At 42.1% G+C, this 27,457-nt stretch overlaps 1 protein-coding gene across 15 annotated transcripts in view; it reads left to right on the forward strand.

The window, feature by feature from the left end:
- The window catches only part of rbm47 (RNA binding motif protein 47), a 38,593-nt gene that overhangs the window by 2,806 nt on the left and 8,330 nt on the right, over positions 1–27,457 (forward strand). For 11 of the 15 annotated variants that reach the window (XM_037974711.1, XM_017406892.3, XM_017406900.3 and 8 more), the window contains 2 exons: positions 26,008–26,876; positions 26,952–27,285. In XM_037974711.1, the coding sequence (XP_037830639.1) occupies positions 26,040–26,876; positions 26,952–27,285 (1,171 nt within the window). In that variant the 5' untranslated portion in view covers positions 26,008–26,039. Of the gene's footprint in view, positions 1–5,460; positions 5,566–14,722; positions 14,867–21,999; positions 22,131–22,328; positions 22,466–26,007; positions 26,877–26,951; positions 27,286–27,457 lie in introns of those variants that run through there. The other 4 variants (XM_037974710.1, XM_017406932.3, XM_017406940.3 and 1 more) reach the window with 4 other exon arrangements.

Raw genomic sequence — 27,457 nt, forward strand, 5'->3', positions numbered from 1 at the left:
CCATCAGTGAAGACAGAGGACAGGGGTGACGTAAACTATCTGTATACACGTGTTCTAGTGATACTTCTGTTTTGAGGGCATAACTCAGTTTGTGCATCCACCCGATGGAACCCCATGTTCCTTTGTGGCACAAAAATAAGCCTCTTAGGGGTAAATCATTACACAATTAGGGAGGAAAAATAGTTTATGAGGCCTCCCTTCATAAAGAGGTATTAATCTCAAGGAATTTCTTGGTTAAATAAAGGTTAAATAAAAAATGAACATATGGTGAGTGCACTTAAAGGGATGATCTGGTTATTTTGAAGCAATGTTCTTTCAAATAGTTGTCAAAAGTTAGCACCTTATCATCTGTGACTTTAAACATAGAGCACAAAGTTTGGAGAAAAAGGCAAGAAGTCTTCCTCCAGGCTAGGCTAACTGCTACCCAAACAAAATACCCTTTTTAAAACTGTTTTTCGGCACATAAAATGAGCCTTTCTCAAACATGATATACCAGTGTGAAAGATCTCTACAACAGTTAATATTAACCCTCCACACTTTTGCACGACACCTCTTGTTTAGCTTGTCTCTGTTTTCTCAGTCGAACAGTGTTGGTGTCACGACACAAATGTATGTGTGCATAAACGCGGCTGAATGTCTCAGTCCACTTTTGGATTGATCCATTTGTAGCCTTAGCACTTTTGGCATACACACGGTCTATCTATGCTCTGCACACACACACACGTTGGTGTAATGACACGGACCTTTTTTGGTTGAGAAAACAGCAGCAAACTAAACTAAAAAATGCAATGCAAAAGTGTCGAGGTTGAATATTAGCTAATGTAGTGTTCTTTCACGCAGGTATGTTGTTTTTGAGAAGACTGTTTTAGAAGCCTGAAAAATGATTTTTAAAAATGGAAACTTGATTGGCTAGCCATTATCCCAGCCTGGATGAAGACTTCTGCCCTTTTGCTCCACACTCTGTGCTCTGTGACTGATGTCTGATAAGGTACTAACTAGTCATAACTATTTGGCAGAACATCACTTTTAAAATGGCCGGACTATTCCTTTATGAAGGTAGGAGGAAGATGGTGGATTAAACCAAAATGACTCACTTTTTGATCCAGTTTACGCAATGCGACTACTTTGTCAAGTTTAAAACTACTCAGCAAAGTTTGGGGAAAAGATAAAAGTTTTCAACAATATTTCTTTACTTTGAAAATTGTTCATTTGTGTCAAAAAAAAAAAGAAGCTTGTCCATTTGGCAGCTTACAATGTCTTTAGAGCAAGCAGGCAGGATGTTTTCATGACAAAGGTTTTTCCAGATTGGTCATAATCGCTCTGTTTTCTTTTAATTTGAAGTAATAATTCACTGTGCCACAGGTTTAGGTTTTCTGACACTTTCGTGAGACCTTATTCGCGCATATTGTCGTATTATTTTTCGTAAAACAGCTGTGGCTTTGTGTTTTTTAGGTTGATGTCAGGATTAGAGTTAGAGAAGAATATTCACTCCATTGTCCTCTGAAGTCATAGAGATGAGGCTGCTGAATCCTGTAAACACTTTTTTTTAAATAAAATGAGGTGTGTGAAAGGTGTGTGTGCTGGTCAGACCTGATGAGGTGATGACACGAGGTCTCTTCACGTTACCTCATGCAAAACCAAAACCAAAACCAGAAACGAACAAAACCACATTGGAAATCTTTTGAATATGTCAGTAAATAATCAAATCATCCGTTTCTGTTTCCTCCTCAGACAATGGAAAGAAATTTTTGTTTAAATCAGTCATTTAAATTCAACATGTGTCCCATTTCTCATAATAAAAACCTATCCCTCAGCTGAACGATACTCATCTCTCACATTCCTCAGTCTTTAAACAGCATCAGGCAGCCGACAAAGCCACGGGTTGATGTCTAGACTTATCTTCACGGCAGGACCTCGCTGGTATTAGATTTTAGGCCCTTTTCTGGTTTCGCAAATAGTTGAAACAAACAGAACAAACGGAACAAAAGCATTAACAATTTGTCTCGTTCTTTTGAAGCAGGGTGATGGTTATTATTCAGCAAACCACAAGCACAAGGAAGAGAAACAGTTTCCACACGAATTTCACACACTCACACACACACAGTATATACGATTATGTCACATGATCATCTCGTGCTGATGGCGGGGAGGCATAGATTTAGTTTGCTGTTTATGTGACAAAGCTATAAGCCTAATCCAGTCCGACTGAGGCAGAAATCCAAAGCTGCAGAGCACAGAGCACAGGCAGAGAGGGGGAACTTGTTAGCACTATTGTGCTGTTTATGAAACACCTGTAACCAGATCTGATCTCCTCTCTCTCTCTCTCTCTCTCTCTCTCTCTCTCTCTCTCTCTCCAATTCTTTCTGTTTGTTACAAACACACACATACCTGGAGAGCACAATGGCCACATTCTTCCCCTCCGTCAACCCCCTACCTTCCTCTTTAGCTCCCATCTGAACGGGCCGAGCGCACAGCGGCAGCCGGCAGGAACTGGTAGAAATCAGAATGAAAGATGTTTTGAAAAAAGCAGACGCTTCGGGCCCAGAGGCCTTTGTTCTGTTCCTTTAATGGCAATTAATAAAGTAACAGTTCCAATGTTTTGAAGTGACGTTTTGTGGAACGGTTATGAACAGTCAATATCTTACCTGCGATAGATAGATAGCTCTTTGAACGACCTCAGTTTGGTCAAATAGAGTTTACTTCCAACTGATGAGCTAATGGCTAGTCCAAGTGGGACCAAAACTAAAGTGGATTGATGTTGTCATAAAAACAACTCCAAAAGATTTTGTAACGAACCACAAGAATACTATTTATAAACTTTTACATTGTTGTCAGTTTTCCATTACACTGTATTTTTGGCAGAAACATTATGATATCCCTGCAGGAAGTGCTCCAAATTGCACAGGAAGTGCCACATCTAGTTGCTGCTGCTGCTTTTTGTGTTTGCAAGAACATATTAATTTAATGCAAATAAATGTGTCATGTTAAACTGATGGCAAAATACAGGTTTATAAACTCACATGAACCAATATTTTTAGGCTAAAGTATTAGGATAACAGTAATCCACATTGCCCTGCTCTGACTAGCCCTTAGCTCATCAGCTCAAACTGAGGTCATCCAAGACCCAAAACTCTGCTTCAAAAGATCTGAACTATCCCTTTATAAGGTCAAATGGATATTAAAATCATTTTTAAATGGTAAATATTTTGTAAAAGAGGTCCTTGAAGGTTGTTTTTTTGAGTCACAAAAACATTATGTATTTTCATTGCAGTTATCAAAAAAAAAGACCTTCAAGCTGTTAAAAACAAAGTGGGCTGTTTGTTTAAGATATCTGAAACAATATGACAAAAAGCACTTTTTGATCTTTGTACAGCAGAACATTTTCTCTCCACTGTCTAGATAGATTAGAGTTCTCCGTTTGACGATAGAAAAGGCCTGTTGCCCAGATTTGTTTCTACACCAAGCCATTTGGTTAGAACAAAGCGTAAGAAAATGATTTCACCTGCTGACATTAAGTGGCGTTAGTCAATATTGTAACAAGAAACAAAGACTTGTGGGTCGTTCGATTGTCTCCTGCTGCTCTGCTGACCAACCCAACCAGCCTGATTCCTCCATCCGTCAATAAAGTGACTCTAATAAAATCACATTTAACCTTTTTTCATCCCTTTTGAAATATATAGGTCTTATTTGCTACAGACTCAAGAAAAGATTTTGTACATTAAAAGAAGAAAATATATTCATCTAAATTGCTGGAATGACAGTTGCCCTTTTTTTTGGCTGTCCAACCCAGGCATTTTGTTTTATTTGCTCCAAACTAAATGCTAAAGCTGATCAATTATCTGCATTGTTTTCTGATCTGGGTTGGTGAAGGTTTGACTAAACCTAATCGGGTCAGCCACAACAATCTTTTGTTTGAGACGCTTTTAGTCAGACCTCTCAGGAACAATTTATCACAGAGCAAAATGACTCAGTCGTTTCCTATGAACAAGTTCATTTCCACGTTCCTTAGAACAGAACTTACCTGAGCTGCTTTTTTGTGGGCCTCTCTCCTGAGTTTTACCAGGACGTGGCTGTGCAACATGACATAGTAGCAAAGAGACCGAACAGAAAAAAAAGCAAAGCAAAGCACTTGGTATTTGGATCTGTAATCACATTCTTGTTTCTGCACTTCCTCAGACTGAGCCACTTATAGTTCACTCTTTGGAAAGCCTTTCTGGTAGCCATGAATGGACAAACAAAACACTGACTCTCGTCTTCATCTGTCATTCTTTATGCTTTCTGGAGGTTTTCTCAAAGTTTTCTACTTTGGCTGCTTTTTCATTCATTTTTATTCCAGTTCTTGTTCCAAACCATGACAGCAAGATGTGCTGTGTAAAAAAATAAGAAAGCAAAGGACAAAATAACTGTTAGGCCTAAAAATGATCTATAGCACATCCTTAAAAAACTCTTTGGGAATCACCTTGTTGGTACTAAAATCCTATTTTCTGTCTGTCAGATTATGGTATACTTTGGTGTTTAACATAAATGCAACCAATGAAATGGGAACAAAGTATGTCCTCGTGACAGGTTGCTTGTATTAAAGCTCTTTGTTATGTTGTCTGTTAAGTTTTCTTTTCAACACTGGTTTGATTGATTGATAAGGCTTTATTTTGAACATGTTTAAACAATACAGTGAACGAACGAAACAAGACATACGGACAATAATAAAAAGAACAGACAATACATACTTAATATAGTCAACCTCAAAGGCTCACCCTTGGAGTTTAGGAGCTTTATTTATGCCTGAATAAATATAGGTTATGGTCAGAATTAAATAAGTTAAACAAAATAGCTTTCTGGACTCAGAATGAGTGAAAAATCAGCCAGATTCTCAAAGAAATCTTTGAAAGAAACACCACAAAACCATGTTAGATGATTACCAGAAGGCTGCTTAGGCACAAAACCTAAAGACCTGAGGGATGACTCAAGACTTTCGCACAGCGCTGTGTAGCCGAAAGAATCAGGTTTATGACTGTTTTTCTCTGAGGCAGGGTTGGAGTCGTGTTCTTTTTTTGGGATTTTGTCTGTAAAACATGCACATATCGGAACACTGGCTTATAGAAAGAAATAGTCGTCAAATCTGGGCTGATTTCACAACATTTAAGTGTGAAAAGTCCCCCCCACCCCACCCCGGAGACGTGCTATTGTGTAACCGTGTCCCTTCTGTGAACGTGGCAGTGTGTAAACAGGTGACATCCACTCACTGCGAAGGCTGGATCAACACGCCTCCTCCCTCCTGTTTTCCCTCTGTCCCTTTCCGCTGTTCAACCTTTGACCCCTGCGTAACCCCTGCACTCCTTCCCCCCCACGATGCGCTGACTCGGCTGAACTCGCCATCCTCTCCTCTTACCCTGCGCCCCTCCTCTGTCCTCCCAACCTGCTCGTACACTAAGGCTCTTGTTGTGCTTCGTTTCTCTGTAGGTTTCGTAATTCCACCTCTCTGAGGGTGAACGGGCGAAGAACACGAGCGAGAGAGAGGGCAGGACTTACTGCGTGCACACAGACATGCACGTCCGCCGGGAGGAGGTTCACTGTTTTTATTGTCATGAAGAAAGGCGAAGGCTGACGACAATGTTTTGGCTTGTGTCTGTCTGTTAGCAAAACATCTCATGAATCACTGGGTGTTTTCTAATGATACTCTTAGAAAGTAATCACTGGATGTACGCCTACAACTGAATACTTGTTGGAGTCAGCTTGATTCAAGATGGCTGCCACAGCCAACTGACTTTAACAAAACACAAAAATGGCCACAACTCAGTCGATTTTAAAGATAATGAGCTAAAATTTGGTTTGGTAGTAGCTGGAACTTTTCCCCGATAGTTGTTTTGTGTGTCAACAGATTGGGCAAGATCTTTCTTTCAAATTCTGACATTAACGGTTTGGAGTCAACTTAGTCTGTCCGTTAGCAAAATATCTCCTGAACTACTGGATGGATGTTAAAAAAACTTTCAAGAAACTTTCATTGGAGGTACATCTACAACTGATTACCATTTGACGTCACCCCAACTCAAGATGGCTGCCACAAACAAATGACCTTGGGAAACACAAAAATGCCTATAACTCAGTTGATTTTACAGATGTTGTGCTAATATTTGGTGTGGTAATGGCTGAGAATTATTTAAAGCACATACTCCATGTGCTTCTTATTGCACTCAGTCTTAGCTTAAAACTTAAACATTACCTGCTGGAATCAACCTTGTTTGTCTGTTAGCCAAATATCTAACGAACCACTGGAAAGCTTTTAATGACAATTTCAGAAAGTAATCTCTGGACTGGATGAACATCTACATTAACTTTTGGAGTCAATCCAAATCAAGATGGCCACCAATGCTAACCCATTAGCCAACGTAAAAATTGGCTGACACGTGACGTGGTAGTAGTTGAGAGTCACTCACAACACAAACTCTGAGCATGACCTCTTCTATCTCATGAAATTGCACAAAATGTTTGGTTTTTTTCCAAGTTATTACTAACAGAGGTGCAAAGGACTTTTACACTGTAAGAAGCTTCTCGATATAAACTTTTTATGACTTGTTTAAAAGGACAAACATTTGATATTTTTAAATGGAAAATGTGAGCACATTAAACACACTTCAGCCTCTTGTTGGCTGCTCTGAAGCACACTCTTCTCTGCATATCTGTGACTGCACACAATGGGCTAATTGTCTGGACATCAGGCCATAGCAAAGTGTGTGTGGGTGTGTGTGTGTGTGTGTGTGTGTGTGTGTGTGGAGGGGGTGGAGGGATTTCATTCTGGCAGAATAAAAGAAGGAAATATGGATGTTGTGTGTGTGAAAGTATGTGAGTGTGTAGCGTGTGCAAGCAGTTCTGAAGGACTGAAACTACACACACGCACACACACACACACACACACATAAGCACCACTGTTGCTAGAAAGGAATGCTCCATACGTTTGAGTCTGACTGTGAACCCATTCACAAAACTGACACAAACTACTCACACACAAAGACAAACACACACATTTTATGGGCAGACAGTCACACTTTTTGTTTTTTGTTCTGTTTTTTACCTATTTTTTTGGGGGGCTCTTTCACACTTGTTTCTTCTCGGTTCTGTTCCCACACTGCCTTTTCTTTGTCGCTGAGCAGTTTCAGTGCACAAGCGGGAGAACAGGTGTATAACACGCAGCTTTAGTTTCTCAGGATGGTTTGATTTTGTTTTCCTTCTCCCTGTTTCTGTGTGGTTTGCGTGACACAGTTTCGCAGTTTGGCCATTGTGTGGAGATTTAGGGGCGTTAGTCGGTGTCGGCCGGTGCTGAATTCTACCAGCTTTTCATTCAGCTCTTATCTGCCTGTTATACCTTCCCCTTCTCACTTTACCGAATGTGTTTGCGTGCGTGTGCATGTGTGTGTGTGTTGCTTTGTGACGTGCTGGAGAACATTTTGTCTTTCCAGGAAACGAGGCATGGTGAAGATCGCCGGTTGCCAAAAGATTAAATCAAAAGATTAAAAGCTCGTACCAAAGAGCGCATGTACACAAGTATTAAACAAAGGCGTTTCTTGAAGGAATGCATGTCACCCCCCAACCTTTCATACCAGAGTTTTAGACTAATATCATTTTTAATGAGACAGACAGACCTGACTTCAGTAGTAAAAGGCAAAGTTTTGAAGACAGATTGTGAGTGATCAGATTATAAACTGTGGATCGGTCCCAGCTACGACCGCACCAAATTTTAGCACAATATCTCTAAAAGTCACTGAGTTACAAGGTTTTTTTATTGTGTTTGGCAGCCATCTTGAATTGGACTGATTCTGAAAGGTAATCAGTTTTCATTTTCATCTAGTTATTACGATCCTAAAGTTTCATTCAAATCCGTGTAGTGATTCATGAAAGATAATGGTATAGACAAACAAAGAGGCACACACACAGAGACAAAGGCAATAACATTATTGCTCCACCTTCATCCAGACATGACAAGACAACAAACTGTACTGTACCCAATCATTGTTGCAGCTGTTTAACAGACGAGAACCGCGGCAAAGACAGAATAAGTCAGGATTTGTGACCAGACTACCTCCCTTCATACACACAGTTGTAACTTAACTCAAAAAGCTGTCAGGATCAGGGTGGATTCGGTCTGGTATTTGTAATTTCCGGGAACATACTTGAAAATGCTGGTGACCCTTACACTTGGGAGTACATCCTCATTTTGGAGCCAATAACAGACTTCTTCTCTTCGTGTCGTAGCTATAAATAATGAGCGGAGCCTGCTCGGGTTGTTGGAGCGGACCAGTCAGGAGGCTGGCCAGGAAATTCAAAAATTTTGTCCGTCCGTTGTCACAATATCTCATGAACCTCTGGAACCTCAGTGAAACTCTTAGAAAGGAATCAATGACTGTACATCTACCACAGATTAGGTTTTGGAGGTAACCTGATTCAAGATGGCTGCCCCAGCTAATCAAACTTAGCCAACGCAAAAGTGGTAATAACTTTTTACAGATATCGAGCTAAAATTAAGTCTGGTAGTAGATGAGAATCATCCCCATCACATAATACAAACACGAGCAGATCACTTTATTTAAAGGTTTGACATTCAAGCCAACAGGCGATACGTATTCCTTCAGGGGATGCTACTTTTAATATATTTGCAAATCTTTTATTGTTTTCTGTAAGTCTTGATTTTGCATGCTTTGCTCATATTTAGCTTTTGTCAAATTTCCAACTTTTTTTGTTAAGGTAGGTTAGTCTCCATAGAAAAAGATCCATAATAAATATAATAAAAACATTGCAATAAAGGTTAATTTTAAAGCAAAAACAAGACTAGATTCTTCCTTTATTGTTTGCGTAAAACTATCTGCTCTAAGTTAGATATAAATGGACACTTTGATAGGTAGCTACACCAGGTTTATTGTGATTAAAATCATCCGGATTTGTTTGGTCTAATGTAGAAACAGTATAAAAATCACATTTTAATTTTTCCGTTTCTGCATTCTTCTTCCCTTTTACGCCACCACCGTTTTGCCTTGGAGTTTGAAACTCGTCTCTTCTGCATTCGCAGACTAAACAAAACCGTGTGCTGTTCGGATATTTTGCAGTAAATCTAGACGTGAAGAAGCAACGCTTTGGCTGCGCATTTGTCCATCTAAACTCGTCGGATCCGAATCAGATCAGCTGAAACTTTCAATAAGAAAAAAAGAAGTTGAAGTCTTTATGTCATGATGCTTCCACTTTGTCACATGACAGCTCTGGTTAATTCCCAGCTCTGAGGCAGAGGCCAGTCATCTGTGTTGACGTTATTGGTTTCTGGTTTATGGACAGAAAATAAGCAGCTGTGCTGTGGTTTACAGTCATAAGTGTGACTGTTTCTCTTTTGTCCTCAAGTTTTTGAGCTGCTTCAGTTCATTACCTCATATCTCTCCACCCCTGTCTTCTTCCTTCCTTGTCTCCTTGACCTTGGAAGTGATTGTAGCACCTAAACACACACACACACTGCCACTCCTCTGCCACTGGTGAGCGACAGGCCACATGACTACGTGCAGGGTGTCAGCTGACCAGATTCTAGGCAAAAGGGGAAACTTCTTTCATCAGAGTGAAGGAAAAAAAAAAGCAGGACCTTATTGTCAGATCCTGTGTTGGTACGGCTCTCTTTTTCTGCTGAGTCATTTCGTTAATCGGGCGAGAGACACGAGCACGGGTTAAAAATACTTACAGGACACGAGGTGATAGTTTAGATCACGCAGCAGAGTCAAACATTCACACAGCCGCTTAAATCTAGTCTCACATTCCAAGAATTGCCAACCAGAAAGTCAACATTGGACAGGTGGCACCATGTTGTCCCAACACAAACTGTTCTTTACCTGTCTTTAATAAGTGAGAAGCAGTGTGTGACACCCCCCTAAAGTTATTAAGTAAGTTTGACAAACACTAAAATGGCTACAACTCAGCCAAATTTATATATATATTGAGTGCGACATCTCGCAAAACCACAAGAGCGCATATAATGTTATTCTCAAGGTCTGAACTCTGTCATTTCTCAACAAAAAATAATCTGCATCTTAAACTCTGGCACAAGAGGCGGCGGGCGATATGCATTCCTTCAAGGTCTGCCAGGCCTTTAATTGTTAAAGTTTTTTAGTGTCAGGTTGTGTTTCCTCCTCACTGTGTTAAATAAACATTTCAGTAATGGTTGTAGGTCTGGTTTGAACCCGTAACTCATCTTTTATGTATTTAGTTTTTATTTCCTGATTTTTTGGTTTTTGTTTTAATGGCTTCTCCGATGAAAAAGACATTTTGTCCTGTCGGGGCCTTCCAGCCAGGCTGAGATGCACATTTTGGGACTTTTCTGTAATGTTTATGTTTCCAGTAACAAGAGTACAAAGTCTGAAGTTTACATTCAATACAGAGCACCTGCACCCCCACCCCCTCCCCCACCTCCTCCTGCGGTATTGTTTCACGCAGCGACTCCGCTAAATGTGGTGAAGTTTGCTCACCTGCTGATGTTATTATGTTTGATGTGGACAGTGGAAGCGTACAGCTGATGTTTGATCGTGTGTGAAAATGAATATCAAACCTACGTCTGAAAAGCCAACATCTTAAGTGTTTTCATACGGAAATATCCGTTTGAAATCATCCTAAAAGTGAACGCAGAGGGACGCGGTCCAGTGAGAACAATTATGTACATTTTTATGACAATCTGCATGTATGTGTGCATTAGTCAGTGATTTAAAAATTAAACCAAAGTGGAAGTTCAGATCTTTTAAAGTAGGGTTCTGTGAAAAGGTTATGAGCAAGAAATATCTTACCTGTTGCAGGTAGTTTTTGAAAAGCTTTAGTTTGGAGAAACAGGACTAATTCTGACCAGATCAGTGAGCTAACGGCTAGTCAGAGGGAATTTCCTCTGTCCTTAAACAACTGTTAAAAACTTTTACACCGCAGTCAGTTCCACTTTTCACAATTATTCCAGCTGAGACATTATAATATTCTGTGGTTTAAGCTGTACAGAAAGTGCTCCAGTTAGCTGTTTGTGCTCCCGTCTGCTTTTGCACATAACTGTGTGTGTTCATTTGTTTGTCTGTGAGCAAAATATCTCATGAAGCAGTGGAGGGAGTTTGACGAAACGCTCGGAAAGTAATCAGTAGACTTACATCTACAACTAATTAACTTTTATGAGCCAACCCAATTCAAGGTGGCTGCCAGAGCTAATCTACCTTAGCCAACATAAAAATGGCTCTAACTCAAGTAACTTTACAGGTGTCGAGCTAAAACGTGGCGTGGTAGTAGCCGAGAGTTATGCTTAACACATACTCCGAGCGCTAACACATCTCACCAGACCTCACGTTTTTTCTCGAGGTCGCTCAAAACATTGTCTACAAGGTTTGACTGAAAATGCTACAACTCCTTTATAAGATAATGGTTTAAAACTCTGGCATTAGAAGCAGGAAGTATGCATTCCTTCGAGGAATGCTATGCCTTTAATTATTATATGATTCAAGCCGTTCATGTTCGTCTGCCTTCTGAGTTCACTCTAAAGCTGCTGGTGTTCAGCTTCTTATGGAGGCCTGCGGGGCCAGTTCTCCCATGTTAGCCCCGAGCTCATGTCGATCTGCGCCTCGCTGTGGCGTCGCACCTTCAGACCGAAACCATTTCACTCATTCCGCTTTGGGACGATACTATGGGAGCGTTTTAAGTCCGCCTTTGTTGCCTTGTTACCAGAACCTCACTGCCCTGGAGCACATCCAGGCAGAAATAGCCAATATCCTCATTTGCATTTCTAACCAAGTACATTCTTAAGTTTCATTTTACGAGAAATAGTACAGTAGCAGTAATTAGTTTACACACTTATAAAAAAAAAACAAAAAAAGAACAAGACTTTTAAGACATGCTGTTTACTTTGGCAAAGTCTAAAAACAGTTTTAACACAGACTGAAGAAAAAAAATGCTTTTTTTAATAGATACACCAAGGCAGAGGTACTGAGGAGAAGTCAAGACAAAGCTTGACAAAGGAGGAAGTTATGAAGAAAAAAGATTGACAAGCATGGCACTGAACAAAAGTAAATATCAGACTGGTTTTCAATTTCTGGGTAGAAGAACACAAGGAAAATCAAATAAGGATAAAAGGTGAACAGTGACTAATGTTGTTGGAATTAGAATCATGATAAAAACAAAGGTTCCTGCAGCAGGCTGTGAATCAGAGGCACTTGAAGAAATTTCTTAAAACACTCTAACACTGTTATTTATATATATATATATATATATATATATATATATTATTATTATTATTATTATTATTATTATTATTATTATTATTACTTACAAATGCAGAGGTGCAGCTTGTAATGTTACAAACCTTTTGTTCACCACCTTGGCTTTGTGTCGGACCAGTGTGCAAGTTTCCTTATAGAATTTTTAGTCAGTTTTTCATAAATCCTCAGCCAAATTTCCAGCCTCTGAAAGGTTTATTAGCCACATTACATAATATGACGGGTACAATGTGAATTAAGTCACACGAACCACACCGAATACTCTTCAAAAAAGTCGATCGGAGAAATCAAACTGTAGGCTGTCGACAACATTTTGTCTCTTTGCGAATATGTTTATTACCAAATGATAATAAAAAATACTCTAAAAACTTTGTTTTTTTTCCGGTAAGATTTGTTTCCCTGTATTTGACATTTTTGGCAGGTTCTGGTGGAGTCTCCACCAGCCTGTTCCACCTTAACTATCCATGTGAGGCTCTGTTCAGGACGGCGGTGATACATCCTGTGACTGTAGGGGGGAGCCCGAGAGCAGAGAACTCTCTAACCTTCTCAGTTTTTTTTAAGGTGTTCCAATAAACCGACTGGAAGAAAACGAATGATTATCATTCATCTAAAGTCCGTTTTCTGAGCAGATAAACTTAGCTTGGCTTCTGTGTGTGATGGTTATTTAAACATGTGATACAGTGTGCTGGTCACAAAGTCATGTCGATGATTGAACGCCTCCACTTCAACGCAGGTTTATGGTTCTGACTCTGGAGCTTTTCGGACCACGTTGGGCAATAATTTTCCAATTTGAAAACTTTGAACTGGATATTCGCGCAGTCTGAGTTTATGAGTGTGCTGACAAAAAGGTGACAGTCAGTGATTGCATGTCCTTCATTAACAAAGAGGTTGGTTAATGAGTTACTTTACTTGTGAATGGCACACACACACACACATTCGTACACACATTTCTATAACTAGAATGGGACCCCATCTGATCCGAGTCCAGGCCCCTGCTCTCTTTAAGGGCTGTTTGAGGTTATGTACACTTCCACACATTGTCAGTCCTTCCTATCCTGTTTCTGCTAAATGTGACACGAATGAGACACTTTTGGTCTGGTTTGCTTCATTCACACCTTCGACGGGTTCAACCAAGAAAGCAGCTTTCAATTTTTGCTTTACGCTGCGTATTTGAAACTGTAACACTTACTAGAGAGTCTGCAATTTCTGTGAAGACAAAAAAAGAGCAAAATACAGGTTAAAAGTAGCAATAGGCTAGCTAAAAGTAGCAGAATGGTAGCTAAAAGTAGAATAGGAAAACAAAAACAGAGCTCCTATAATGAAATAGATTTCAAAGAGATGTTTTTGAAAGAACATCAGTTCTATATAAAAATTGTAAATAAAATCAAATATTCTGAAGAGTATTAAAGTTTCAAAACCCAAATATCATAGCCATCTTATGAACAGCTGGAAATATCACAAAGTAGTTTGATTGCAAAAACCATGTGTGCCCTTCATGTAGCCAGTATTTAAGGTGTGTTGTTGCCATACATTTTCTTCTGTTTTTGTTTTCTTAGCATAGCATCATGGTTTGGGTTTTTTTTTTTGGCTGCCTGTTGCGTCTTTTCTAAACTTTTCCTTCAAATTTAGAGTAAGTACGGTGTATGTTTGTGAAAGAAAAACAGAATGTGTTTGTACGATTTCATACAATGACACTTTCATTTTCCTTCAAATATAATTTAAAAGATGTCCAATCATTGCATTCTGATTTTATTTGCAGCTGCATTCATTTAATACAAAGCTGAAGCATGTTCTGTGGACATGACTGCATTTTGAATTAATCTTGGACGATCTTTTATTTTATTTGACTTTTATTTTTATTTTACAAAATGTGACACAGTACACCATTCTGTACTGCTGACCCCTGTGACCTTGTCTTTTGCCAGGTGCAACCGGTCAAATCCTGGTTACTGGTATATATATATATTTCAATTATTGGTCAGATTGGTTAAAACTGAGGGTGAATTTGATAAAGGCTAAAGCAGAAGCAGAACCAGCTAAAAGCTTAAAGTAGCAAAACACTAGCTAAAAGTTATAAGCAGTAAAAGCGTTGCTAAAAGCTAAACTAGCAAAATGGTAACTACTAAAAAGTCTGTAAAATCCTGGTTACTATTATGAAATAAATATCTTTCCAGCTTTTGGATGGATTGCTTCAAACTGAGGGTTAATCAGTTAAAAGTCAAGACATTTCTTAGTGTTTTAGTTGGAAGAAGGGATCATGGCCGCCCTCCTGACTTCTTCCTGCTTCATGTCCGTCACACCCTCTGCCCTTTCGACCTTTACCTTCTGATTCCTTATCAGGCGAGCAATACAACGATTCAAGGAGGGAGCGAGAAGGTGGGGGGGTTACCTGTGCCGAGTGGCCCCACCTCTCCTCTCGTGGCCGCTCAGAGTGAGTAAACAGCAATCCACCTTTGCTTGCCTCCACACTCTGCCGCAGCCTGTCAACACCAAAGGTGTGTGGATGGATAGAGACAGCTTTAGACAGGGGTGAGCTGACCACTACAGGTGAAACACACAGAGCGCCTCTCCTCGGCCTGTTCGCCAGTATCTGCGCCGGGACACAGGTAAACCTTGAACTGGCTCTTTGAGGGTCTCACAACCTGAAAAACAAACAAAGAACAACAACAAAACAACTAGTCTGTTCTTGTTTAACTTGTTTTTTTCTTTTTTCTTGTTTGAAATCAGATTACGCTTTAAATCTGTCGGACTTCTTTATAAGAAATGCTCAGACTTTCCTGTAACACCTGTCTCTGACCCTTGACCCCTCTATTTTTAGATAGTGTTTAGTCACATGTTTTTTGTTCTTCCGCTCCGATGGAAGAAATTCACCTTCTTGCTTCTCGGGAGCCAGACTTGCCTGTTCTACCACCTCAGCCGAGCCACACAGACTGCCAAGAAAAAAAAAAAAAAACTCTGAAAGCGCAGATGAGAACACAGATGAAGGAGTGTGTCCTCAGAGTGAAACCAGTGGAACCAGTGGAGTGGCATGACACTGTAGGGTTACGTGTGTGTTCAGGGTGGGGGATTGAAATGAACGCTTCAGCGACTGCACAGAGAAGCTGGTATCACCTGCATACTTCCGGGTTCTTGTTCATGTAAAATGTGGACTTTTGCCCCGGTGAGGTGAGGTGTTTGTTTTGTGTGTGTGTGTGTGTGTGTGTACATGTGATCTGGATCTCATTTAGTTGAGTCACAATCAATGCCAAAAAGACAGAAATGCGGAGCAAAAATAAACAGGCTCTTTCAGGATTTGGGCCCCCTTTGTTAAAGGCTTCGTTAAAAAACAGACGTGCAGAAATGAGCTGCTTTCGGACGCCGACTTGATTTGCCGTGTTTGTCAACAGGGTGGACCCAAGTGTGTACGGAGGTTAGCTCATTTGTAAAGCCTGAAAAGGTGCTTAGATAAAACTGTTACAGGCTCTCAGCTGGTTTTGTAGCTTTAAATAGTCCCTAATTCACACCAGGAGTGTACTTTAAGTGCACGTTGGAGTCAGTATGGAGGAAAATCTTCAGAAAGAGTGAGAATGAGGATAACCTAAAAGGTTAGATCAGATCTTTGGAAGTGAGGTTTTCCAGAAAGGTTATTAACATCTTACCTGTTGTAGATAGCTCTTTGAAATACCTCAGTTTGAGTTTTATTCTCCCCAGACTGAGGAGCTAAAGGCTAGTCCAAGCAGGACCAAGACCAAAATGGAGACAGCAGCAGTCCATATTGGTCTTGGCCCTGCTTAGACTAACTCTATTTCTCCAAGCTGAGTTTGTTTAGAGGTATCTACAACAGGTAGGGTATTAACTGTTCATAACCTTTTCACAGAACTGCACTTCAAAAGATCTGAACTATCCCTTTAAAATTAGAAACATAATATCTATGAATTGTTTCAAAGTGCAAACAGAACTGATTGTAGTGATTTCTCTACTGGGTCTAATCAAGCTAAAATGTTGTCTTTAACAACAGAAAAAGAAGTTTCTGCTTATAACAACTTTGTTTTTTAACATTTTTTATTTTCTCGTTTTTGCAAAACATTCATTCTATTCAAGAGACACAACATAATCATTTAAAAGAAGTGCGGCGAAAGCACCCGAAAGCTGACTCACCCCTGCGAGTATTCGCTACCTGTGGCTAAGTTGCTCTCCCGTCCGACACACACACACACATATGAACACACACGGCACACACGAGTCACTGAAGCCTTTTATCACACAGTCAACATTTGGAGTAATTGTTTGAAACAATGTCAGCTTTGGCCTTGAGCGGGCTGGCTGATTACCCGGAGGAATGTGTTTGTCCAAGGAAGCGAAACCCCAAAAGCTTGAAGCAGCTTTCTGATTAGTGATGAATCTGTGTGTGTGTGTGTGTGTGTGTGTGTGTGTTCGAACGCTCGGCTCGGCTGTTTGGAACTTTGATGGCTCTCAGTGCTGCTGACGGCAACTCTTGGTAATATTGTCTTAAATCCTTGACTCAGATTGTGGTGACGTTTGGTATAAATGTGAAGGTCCTGGAGGCAGGTTGTGTGTGTGTGTGTGTGTGTGTGTGTGTTGTGAGGGGAGTTGGATTAAATGAACTGGAATCATCCCTGAGTGGTGAAGTTACACACTCCGCCTGACCTGAAATTCTTCAGGCCAGTTTCAGTGTTTGGTCCCCCTTGTTTCCTCCTTCTTCTTTTTTTTTCTTTTTTTCGCGAGCCCCCTCTCACTCCTCTGTCCCCTCGACACACGCTCTCGTTTTCCCCTAATTTCATCCCCTTCCACGGTCCTTCCTCCCTCCCCCCTCCGTGCTGCCAGTCTTTCAGCTTGGGTGAGCGAGAGGAATGACGGTGACAGGTACATGGATCAGAACGACAGAAAACAGCAGCAAGGTGTAGAAGAACCAGACCAGCTGAGAGCAGAAATAAGGGACAAACATGAAAAGATTCACATTTTTAATAGTTTGCTGCAGTGTGGATACAAATGTACGTTAAAGGCCTAGCATTTCTTGAAGGGATGAATATCCCCCATCACATTGCATGCCATCATTTGAAACAAAGCTCTTGCTGAATATGTAAGAGGAATGACTCAAATTTTAGCTCAATATCTGTAAAAATGACCGAGTTATACCTACTTATGTGTTATGCAAAGTCGACTGGCTCTGACTACCATCTTGAATCAGGTGGACTCCAAAAGCTAATCCTTTGTAGATGTACATCCATTGACTACATTCTGAGAGTTTTATTAAAATCTGTTTGCTGGTTCATCAGATATTTTGCTAACAGACATACAAGGTGCACTCTGACAGGTAATGCCACAGTTTTAAACAAAGATCTTAGGTAATCTGTTAGAGCTCAAAGTATGTGTTGGAGATGACACTCAGCTACAATGGCACCAAATTTTAGCTTAATATCTGTGAAACTAAGTTTTAAACATTATTGTGTTTGGTAAATTAGATAAGCTGTGGAAATCATCTTCAATCGAGCTGACTCCAACAGTTAATGAGTTGTAGTGGTACATCCAGTGATTATTATCTGAGAGTTTCAATTAAATTCATCCAGTGGTTCATGAGATATTTTGCTAACAGACAGACTAACAACCAGGCAAGTCCATGGTCGCTGGTCTTTCATGGCGGCGGGTGATAATAACTCTGCAGGTAATGCAGATTCCTTCTTGGCTAAACTCTCCATTCAGTGAAAGGCGCTGACAGTGGAAGTTCCACTTCACGCGGGCGTCACGTGTCCCGAGAGTGCGGCCGGCGGTGCTCACTTCTCTCTTGTGGAGTTGCTTTGGTTCATTCGCGCGCGGTTCACTTGGAGAGCTGCAGAAAAAGACACCTTTCTTAGTTACGTTCTTTTCGATGAGACTAATAACCGAGACAAGAGACTGAGGTTCTCCTAAAACAGGGGAGTCAAACTCCGTTCCTTGGGGGCCGCTGTCCCGCATGTTCTAGACGTGTTCTTGCTTTAAAACACCTGCTTTAAATGGATGAGTCGTTGCCGTGCTCCTGGGGAACTCGATGATTTGGTGAGGAGGTGTTTAAACCATTTGAATCAGGTGTGTCGGAGCAGAAAAACCTAAAACTACCAGGACAGCGGACCTCGAGGCCTGGAGTTTGACACCCCTGTCCCAGAACAAACACGGTGTGAGCGAGTGAATCCTCAAAGTGTGTCAGGTTGTGAGAACTGCCTGAAACAACAAAGCACTTAAACGCACCGAGAGCCTCTTTAGGACCCTTGAGTCGGATTCCACGTCTGTCGGGGAGGAACCGCTTCGAGGAAAACTCACTGCAGCCCGAGCCACATCAAGAGGTCGTATGGTTCTGCAGTAAATAAACAACAGAAGTGCCGGTCCTGTGACCTGCTGCTCATTGACTTGAATGGGTGACTCATCATTTTTCAGCCCCGCAGGCTCTTTAACTAAAACACTGATTACCGCTGCCGCTTTACGGCTGACTTTATTCATTGTTTTACCCAATTAGCAGATTCTAGCGCGGCCCTGGGATCAGCAGTGCGCACAGATAGCGCAGGAGAGCGCGTCGGTGTGTGTCCGACCGGCCCTGGCCTTTCTAAGGAACTGGCTTATCTGAGATATTTACCAAAGTCTGCGGGGCGCTATCTGCTCTCCCTGCTCTGCAATGATTACTCCTGATTTGTGCTCCAGTTTAAACGCGCAGGGCGAAGCGGCGGTCAGACGGCGTTTAACGCGTGGAGAGGGGCCTGCCGTCGTGATCAAAGACCGATTGTGGTCAACGAGCGAGCCCAGAACAGAAAGAGTCCCTTGATAATTAGTTTAAAGGAAGAAAGAAAGAAAGAAAAAAAAATCTGATAACATTCTTGTCCCTTTGTTGTCAGCAAATCCCATAAAACAGAACAGATTCGACAATCGTTCTTCTGTTCCTTTGTGCTGTAAACTTCCACTTCTGTCTCGAGCTGTGCCGAAGCCTTATGAACAAATAACATCTTACCTGCTGCAGACAGGGCTTTAAATGACCTCAGTTTGGAGAAACAGTTTAATTGTGACTCAGCTCATGAGCTGATGGCTAGTCCGAGCGGGGCCAAGCCCAAAATGGCTGTCTTAAAACTAGTCCGGTTAAAAAAAATCTCATAGAGTCTCATGAAAATGTTATTTTATACATGTTTGCACTTCTTTTTTACACATTTATTTACACAGGATTTTATAGGTTCTTAGCAAGCACAGACAGTGACAGCAGCAGCTAGCTGTAGCACTTCCGGTGCTGCCTTGGGTACTTCCTGCAGGAATATAATCATGTTTCTATCTGAATTGCTTTGTAACGCAAAATACCTTTTAGCTCGCCAATCCAGTCAGATTTAAACTCGATTTCTCCAAACTGAGGTCGTCCAAAGAGCTATCCACAACAGGTAAGATATTACCTGTTCCTAACTTTTCCACAGAACCCCTCTTTAAAAGATCCGATCTGTCCCTTTAACAGTCCTAAGAGCACATGAGAACGCCCTGATGTGTCATGTTGCTGTAATCAACATGAACACCCGTCAGTCTGTCGGCTCATTTTGAACACATCTTAAGGTTGAAAATACAATTTTAGGATTTGAGGGGAAAAGAAAGACCAGGTCAAGCGCCACAAACAAGTTGAGAAACCCAGGCTCGTCCCCCGACGCTCCTGGTTAGATTTATGATCTGAACTGAAGCCAAAGTAGCCCAGAGAGGAAGGCGTGAGCGGAATGAGCCGCGCTTCGGTGACGATTTTGTGGCCACATCTTGCGACTGAAGGGGACTGGATTAAGCGTTTTTTTTTTGTTGTTTTTGTTTTGTTTTGTAGTCCATCTCCTCCGTCTCACTGAGAGGTTTAACCGTTAACCGCTGACCTGATTGGGTTGACGGTTCTGCTGTGCAGCGAGCGGAACACCCGAGGCCTTCCAGGGTCCTGATTGGCTCGCACTAATGACTGACAGTTAATCTTTGATTTGGACTGACCTCTTGGGCTTACGGATCAAAACCCGACTTTACAGACTCTCCTCCTCAGCCTGTCTCATTTCGATAGATTTTACACTCAAGCCCAACAATTAATGTCCATGAAAACAAACACACACACACACACACCTCACGTCTATAAACATTATCATACAAGTTATTTTTAATATATGACAAATATTATTATAAAAAACACATTAACTATAGTTTAATATTTGATCAGATCTAGTTAGCTTCACCAGAACCGTATAAAGGCCTGCTGTTTGTGTTCTCCAACATAAAGCATGTTCTTGTAGCTCTCACATCTTAATGTTCTGACTGTGTAGCTACAGGTATTGCTCTTTTCTGGTTTTCCTCGCTGTGCCAGTTTGACGTCTCCCCATAGCGTCCCCTGTTCCAGTAGAAGCGTCCTAGCTTTATATGAGGCAGAGTCAAAGCCAGTTCTTTGGTCTTCGTTTGTCATTGTGTTGTATCCAGATTACATAACCCGGGTTACATTTTTCTACCCAGCCCTATTTATAGGCCCAACCTTTTTCCAACGTTTGCATGTTTGACTGTCACAGTTATTCATTTGCCTTTTTTTTTGTCTCTTTTGTCTGCACTTCAATCTGTTTGTTGTCCATTCATCACTGGTCCATGTCGGCTTGGTTTTGTAGAAGCGAAGGGGTTTCAGTAGAGACTGGAACTAAACACTTTTTTTTTTTAAATTCTCTCTTTTCTCCTTGCTCCGTTGGTTTCGGGGAGTTTTCAGGCAGAACCCCTTCAGAACCCGAGCCCTCGCCTCTCGTTCGGCTGGTTTCTGTCTCTCTATCTGCCCTCTTGACTGCGCAGGAAGGTGTGTGCTGTTTGCTTAAGTTAAGCTGCACGAGGAACATGTTCTTCGTTGTTATGTACAAAACACACACACACACACACACAGACAGTTGTGTGCTGACACAACATAAATCCCTTACTCCCGGTCAGAGTTTCCAAACGTCCTTTCTCTGTGACACAAACATGAGGAAGTAGTCAAACGTCGAGGTTTTGAAAATTTCCTGCCCTGTTCTCCCACTTCTGCCTCTCTCAGCAGAAAAACCCTCGCTCGGCTGATAAGACTGCATTTCCCACCATGCACCCCTCTGTTCACAAACATCACCTGCTCTGTCTCATGAGTTGGAGGGGAAGGAGCACGGATTCATCAGTGTCAGGAGTTATTTAGTTCTGCAGGATAATGATCATTCTTTTATATGATTACATTTTAACTGCCCAAATGGAAAGAAATAAGAAGTCAGGGTGGAAAATAAACAGTTTAATTGGAGTTTCAGCTTGCAGTGAAATACTGCAGAGTAATCTCTCTGCTGGCTCTAATTAATCCTTTAATTCAAATTCAAGAAGTTTTGGGGGGATTTCTATGCTCTCAGTGCACTTACAGGAAGTGTCAAAATGTCTGAAAATAAACTTTCACATCAATGCAGAAAGCTTGGTTTGAAAATACATTGTGTTTAAAGAAAACAAACTTAAAAACCATAGAAAAAGTCGAGTAAAATCACACCAAACACCTGAGGCTTTACTTTCCTTTAATTTCCACATTAGTCTCATTTGAGCATTCAAAAACAAAAACAAAAATAAATCATGGAAATCTTTTCAGATTTGGGAGAAATAACTTTCTGAAAAAGTTATGGATCCACCCACACACACACACACACACACCCACACACTTCTCACAAAAGTACCTGTTTTAGCTCCACCTTCATTAGCTCTCATAGCTTCAGCTTTGGCTCAGTGTGTGTGTGTGTGTGTGTGTGTGTGTGTGTGTTTGTGAGTGCAGAGGAGGCTGGACTCTGTGCCCTGCTGTACCTGTCTCTTATGGAGGTGGACTAACACTCCCAGAGCAGGCGGCCAGGCGGCGGAGCGCTGCGGAGCAACACAGGGGTAGATATCCTCCTCTCTGACCGCTCTCTGCTTCTGCTTCCTCTTCTCTTTCCCACCACCATCCCTCTGCTGTGACACATCTTTCTCAAGGCTGCCGCTCCGTTCCAGTCTCACTTCCCCCCTCTGCCTTCGTCTTTGCTGCGCGGGGATCTGTTTGACCTTGAACGGCAACTTCTCCGAGACTTCGGATGGAATGAGGATCAGACTTTGTTTTCTCCCGTAACTCCAGCCAGAGACCTGAAGGATGGTCTGAACCTGGTTTGCACGAGTCACTGAAGCCTCCCGGCTGCTGTTGCTGTGTGTTGTGTGTAACTACAGCAGCATAGGGGCTTACGGTTAGTGTTTTGTTGATCCTGTTCTGCTGATTTGTGACACTGTACTCAGAAGCTGCTGGGAGAACCCTGCCAATCATTTGCCTCCACATGTGTGTGTGTGTGTTTGAAGCTAAATGATGCTTTCCTTTGGCCCGTTTTTTTCCTAAATACAACAGATCACTGTCAGGATGTGTTCCTTCTAACTTGCACACGCTTAGATTGGCTCTTGTAAAGTAGGAGACTGGCTGGCTTGTAAACATCTGAACTAATCTGAAGCATTCTGAGAAGATATCTCAGTCGCAGCACTGATTCCTCATCGAGACGTACGAGAGCATGTCAAACGCAGTGCTCTTCCTCTTTCGAGCGATGAGGAACTGGGCTGCTCAAGGGTCGTTTTCTTGCATGTGGGAACAAAAAAAAAAGAGAAAGAAAGAAAGATGGAATTCACTCAAAGGAGGCGATTTGAGTGTGCTGAAAGCAATCCAACAGGAAGGCCATAAAGGCTTTTTGTCCGCTCATAAAACAATCCAGCTTCCAATCACAGGTTAATATGCAGAGAATCAGGCGCTTCTATCAATCATAAACATAAGGTAATGGGAGGGGTCACCATGGCAACGGCTGCAACACCGACTTGTTTCAGTCGTTAGCTCCTCTGTGAGTTCACGACCTTTGACCAGGTGAACCCTGGCTCCCAGCCCTGGTTATGTTTAACCAGTCGGCCACCAACCAGTCGAAATCAGAGCAGAGAAATCACAGCTATAAGCGCTCATAACTTTCTGCCACAGTCATCACCTGTAAATCTTTACATCCCCAGAACAAAGGCTGCGATTTGCTTTCACCGGGTTTAATTATCTACCTGCTCCCGCCTCAGGTTTCCTCCTTGCCTCTTTTACCCACAAAGACACAAACTCACGCTGCACCCAACGCCGACTACGTCAATGCTTTCCCGTTGATGGGAGCCGCGGAGACCCGTTTTTCCTTATTGCGCTGGATGCCCGCTCCTTTTGTTGCCGACTGAAAGGAAAGGTGAAAGACGGATGATGATGTTTTTTGCCCGTGTCTTCAACGTGTGTTCAAGTGTTTGTCTGTTAGCAAAATATCTCATGAGCCAAAGCACAGATATTATTGAGACTTTCAGGAAATAATCATTGGACATTCACCTACAAATGATTACCTTTTGGACCCAACCCCATTCAAGATGTCCGCCGCAGCCAACTGACCTTAGAAAACCCCAAAATGGCTATAACTCAGTCAGTGTTACAAATAATTTGCTACGGCTTGGTGTGGTTGTAGCTGAGAGTTTTTTACAACACATACTTCAGGTGCAAATCATTCTGCAAGATCTTTGCTTCAAACTTTAGCATTAACTGTTGGAGTCAACTTTATCTGTCTGTTAGCAAAATATCTGAGGAACCACTTGACTAATTTTTATGAAACTTTCAGAACGTAATTATCGGATGTAAATGATGAAGTCAACTCAATTCAAGATGGTCATCATAGCTAATCAACCTCAGCAAACACAAAAATAGCTATAATCTCTAGTAGCTGAGAGTCATTCACAGCACGGCACATACTTTGAGCATGACATCTTGAAATAAAGCATGAGATTGTGCATAATGTTACTTTTAAGCTTTGACCAAAATGGTTACAACTCCTTTCTCAACACACAGCATGGCATGAAAGACTGCGGGTGATATGCATTCCTCCAAGGAATGCTCAGCCTTTAATTTTGCAACAATTGCTTGTGGGGTTTTTTCCAGATATGCAGCGCCTTGGCACTGACTGTTCCTGTTTCTAGCTTTATTTCTGACACAGTCGACCATGAAGAAGTTTGGAATATATCCAAACGATCCGAACAAGAAAGCAGATGATTTTGAGGAACTACTAAAATTTCCGAATAGATCCCCAGAAAAAAAACAACAACAAAAAAAAACAAACAAACAAAAAGTATCACATACTGTAGCTCCTGCTCCCAAATACGTCCCTCCCTTTGTCATCAGACTGACAAGACAGAGCTGATAAGACCCGGAGTCACATCGGCTCCTCGCACCTTGAGGAGGGACGAGAGGGCGGCAGAGGGAGAAGTGAACACACAAACAAGTTTTGACAGGTGTGTTTAGATGGAGCAAGCTGCTGGGACAATGTGTGTTTCCTTTTACAGCAGCATGAGACGGCTCAGTGAGCAGAGTCAAACAGTGATTTTTCATACATTCAGTAATATGTGTTCATATCGTGTTCTGTGAGAGGTAAGTTTTCATATTGGCTCGTGTCATCGGCGCCTGACTTGTGTTTATTTGTTTCCGATTTGATCTTCCTGTCAAAACAGCTCAAATGGTTTGACCACAAATATAAGGATTTTTGCCTTACAGAATATTTAAAACGTCTCATTTTTGTCCTTTAAACTACTGTTTTTGTAGTTTTACTCCTTCTGTTCCTTCTGTACTGTGGTCATTCAAAGCCCTCCAGCTTTGAAGGAACTGCTAAATAAACATGTGTGTGTGTGTGAGTGTGTGTGTAGGAGAGTGAGTGGGAGATCTGGATATTGGGTCAGGTCAAATGAATGTGCATGTTACCGTGATGGCTCGGCTTTATAGTGTTTCACCTTTGTGGAGTTTCTGCCAAAGCCCAGGTAACCCTATGATGCAGAAAATTATCCCTGCCTGACTCGCAGAAACGTAAATATGTTTTAAAAATGGCATGCAAATCATTTGGTCTAATGAAAAGACATTACTGTTCGGGCTTTGATTGGCTGCTTTAGGGTTGTACGAGATTTCTGGGATTTTGAACGCTGTGGACTTTTCCTCTCTGAATGCTGGCTGTGTTGGAAAATAAGAAAGTAAGAGGTTTATGCTTGCGAAGCCGATTTCTGATTGTTCTCTGTTGCTCTTTTAGGGCTGCACTCCTTAATGAATGGACACACACACACACACGCCCTATCGCATTCGTATTGATAAGATGGTTCAAAGTCCAACATGCTCTTGTAATGTGTGTGTGTTTGTGAAGGGTAGGTTAATACGTTAAAATTATTGTGCATATTTCCAAATATTTTCTCATGTAGCGTAACTCTAACTTGTCTCAGTCTTTCTGACACACACGCACACACAGACACACACACTGAGCATGTGATCGAGTCGGAGACAGCGAACCTTGAGCTGGAGTTTTCAGGGTTTACAGCCCTTCGTGCTTGCTGATAGGTGTCAGAGGTCAGTGAGGGATCTGAGGGACTCAACAAAACAAGGCTGTAAAAGCACTGATAGGGGAGAGGCGTCCTGAGGATTTATAGATGCTGTTCCATTTGTGTGTTCAGGTCACATAATGTGTCCGAGCCAGTTTGATAGATAATCTAGCATGCTTTGTGCTCTGTTAATCATTTTGCAACACCTCAAACAGCTCTCTCCCTGACCTTTATAGGTGAAATAATGTCTTTCAATCAATTCCCCATTTTAGTTTTTTTTTAGTTTTTGTCCTCCTACTTGTTCTTGTCTTCTCTCTTTTGTCAGCAGTCGTAGGTGTCACAGTTTCACATCGTTTGACAAATTTGCTCCTCTGCTTTTTGTCTTCAGGGCCCCCGATCTGATTGGATGGTTTTGTCAGCATGACAGCCGAAGATCCTGCTTCCTCCTCAACCATGAGCAATAACGCTGCCCCCTCCAAATCCTCCAAGTCCTCCGGTGCCTCCCACCATTCTCTCCAAGGACAGAACAACATCCCAGAGGGAGTTGCGGGAGCTCCTAACGAGTCAGCGCTGCTGACCTTGATGGAGCGCACCGGCTACACTATGGTGCAGGAGAATGGTCAGCGTAAATACGGCCCCCCTCCAGGTTGGAGTGGTCCAGCTCCTCCTCGAGGATGTGAAATCTTTGTTGGCAAGATCCCTCGAGATGTTTATGAGGACGAGTTGGTGCCCGTGTTTGAGTCCGTAGGGAGTATCTACGAGATGCGTCTGATGATGGACTTTGACGGGAAGAACCGAGGGTACGCGTTCGTGATGTACACACAGAAACACGAGGCCAAGAGGGCCGTCCGGGAGCTCAACAACTACGAGGTGCGACCTGGGCGGCTGCTGGGGGTCTGCTCCTCCGTGGACAACTGCCGGCTTTTCATCGGTGGCATTCCCAAGACCAAGAAGCGTGAGGAGATCCTGGAGGAGGTCTCCAAGGTGACGGAAGGCGTCTTAGATGTGATCGTTTATGCCAGCGCCGCAGACAAGATGAAGAACCGCGGCTTTGCCTTCGTGGAGTACGAGTCACATCGCGCTGCCGCCATGGCTCGCAGGAAGCTGATGCCTGGCCGCATCCAGCTGTGGGGCCATCAAATCGCAGTGGACTGGGCCGAGCCAGAGATTGATGTGGACGAAGACGTGATGGAAACGGTGAAGATCCTCTACGTCCGGAATCTAATGATGGAGACCAGCGAGGAGACAATTAGGAAGGTAAGCGTCTTAAAGCACAACAGCACGGCTTCATTCAAACCACGCGGTCTTACGCTTTCCTTGTTCGTTCGCCAGATCTTCAGCCAGTGGAACCACGGGTGCGTAGAGCGCGTGAAGAAAATCCGCGACTACGCGTTTGTCCACTTCACGTCTCGAGACGATGCCGTGCTGGCAATGGACCACCTGAACGGCACGGAGATCGAAGGGTCCTGCATTGAAGTGACGCTCGCCAAACCGGTAGATAAAGAGCAATACTCTCGCCAGAAGGCCTCCAAGGGGGGCGTCTCTGCTGCCACTCCTGAAGCTCCTCAGCAGAACTACGTTTACCAGTGTGACCCCTACACACTGGCCTACTACGGCTACCCTTACAACACGCTCATTGGACCCAACAGGGACTACTTTGTGAAAGGTTAGAGTTGTTTAGTTGTCTTTTTTATTCCTTTCGAAATTATCCATTGCAGAAGACAATGTTTTTCTTAAAGCCAACTGTTTTAAAAACCTTGGTGGCAGTAGGCACTCGATCAAAGATTTCGTGTTGTCAGAAGAAAGAGATATTAGGGCGATGATTTATGAAAAAGTCA

This window comes from Kryptolebias marmoratus, linkage group LG3, assembly GCF_001649575.2.
Source record: "Kryptolebias marmoratus isolate JLee-2015 linkage group LG3, ASM164957v2, whole genome shotgun sequence".
NCBI lineage: Eukaryota > Metazoa > Chordata > Actinopteri > Cyprinodontiformes > Rivulidae > Kryptolebias > Kryptolebias marmoratus.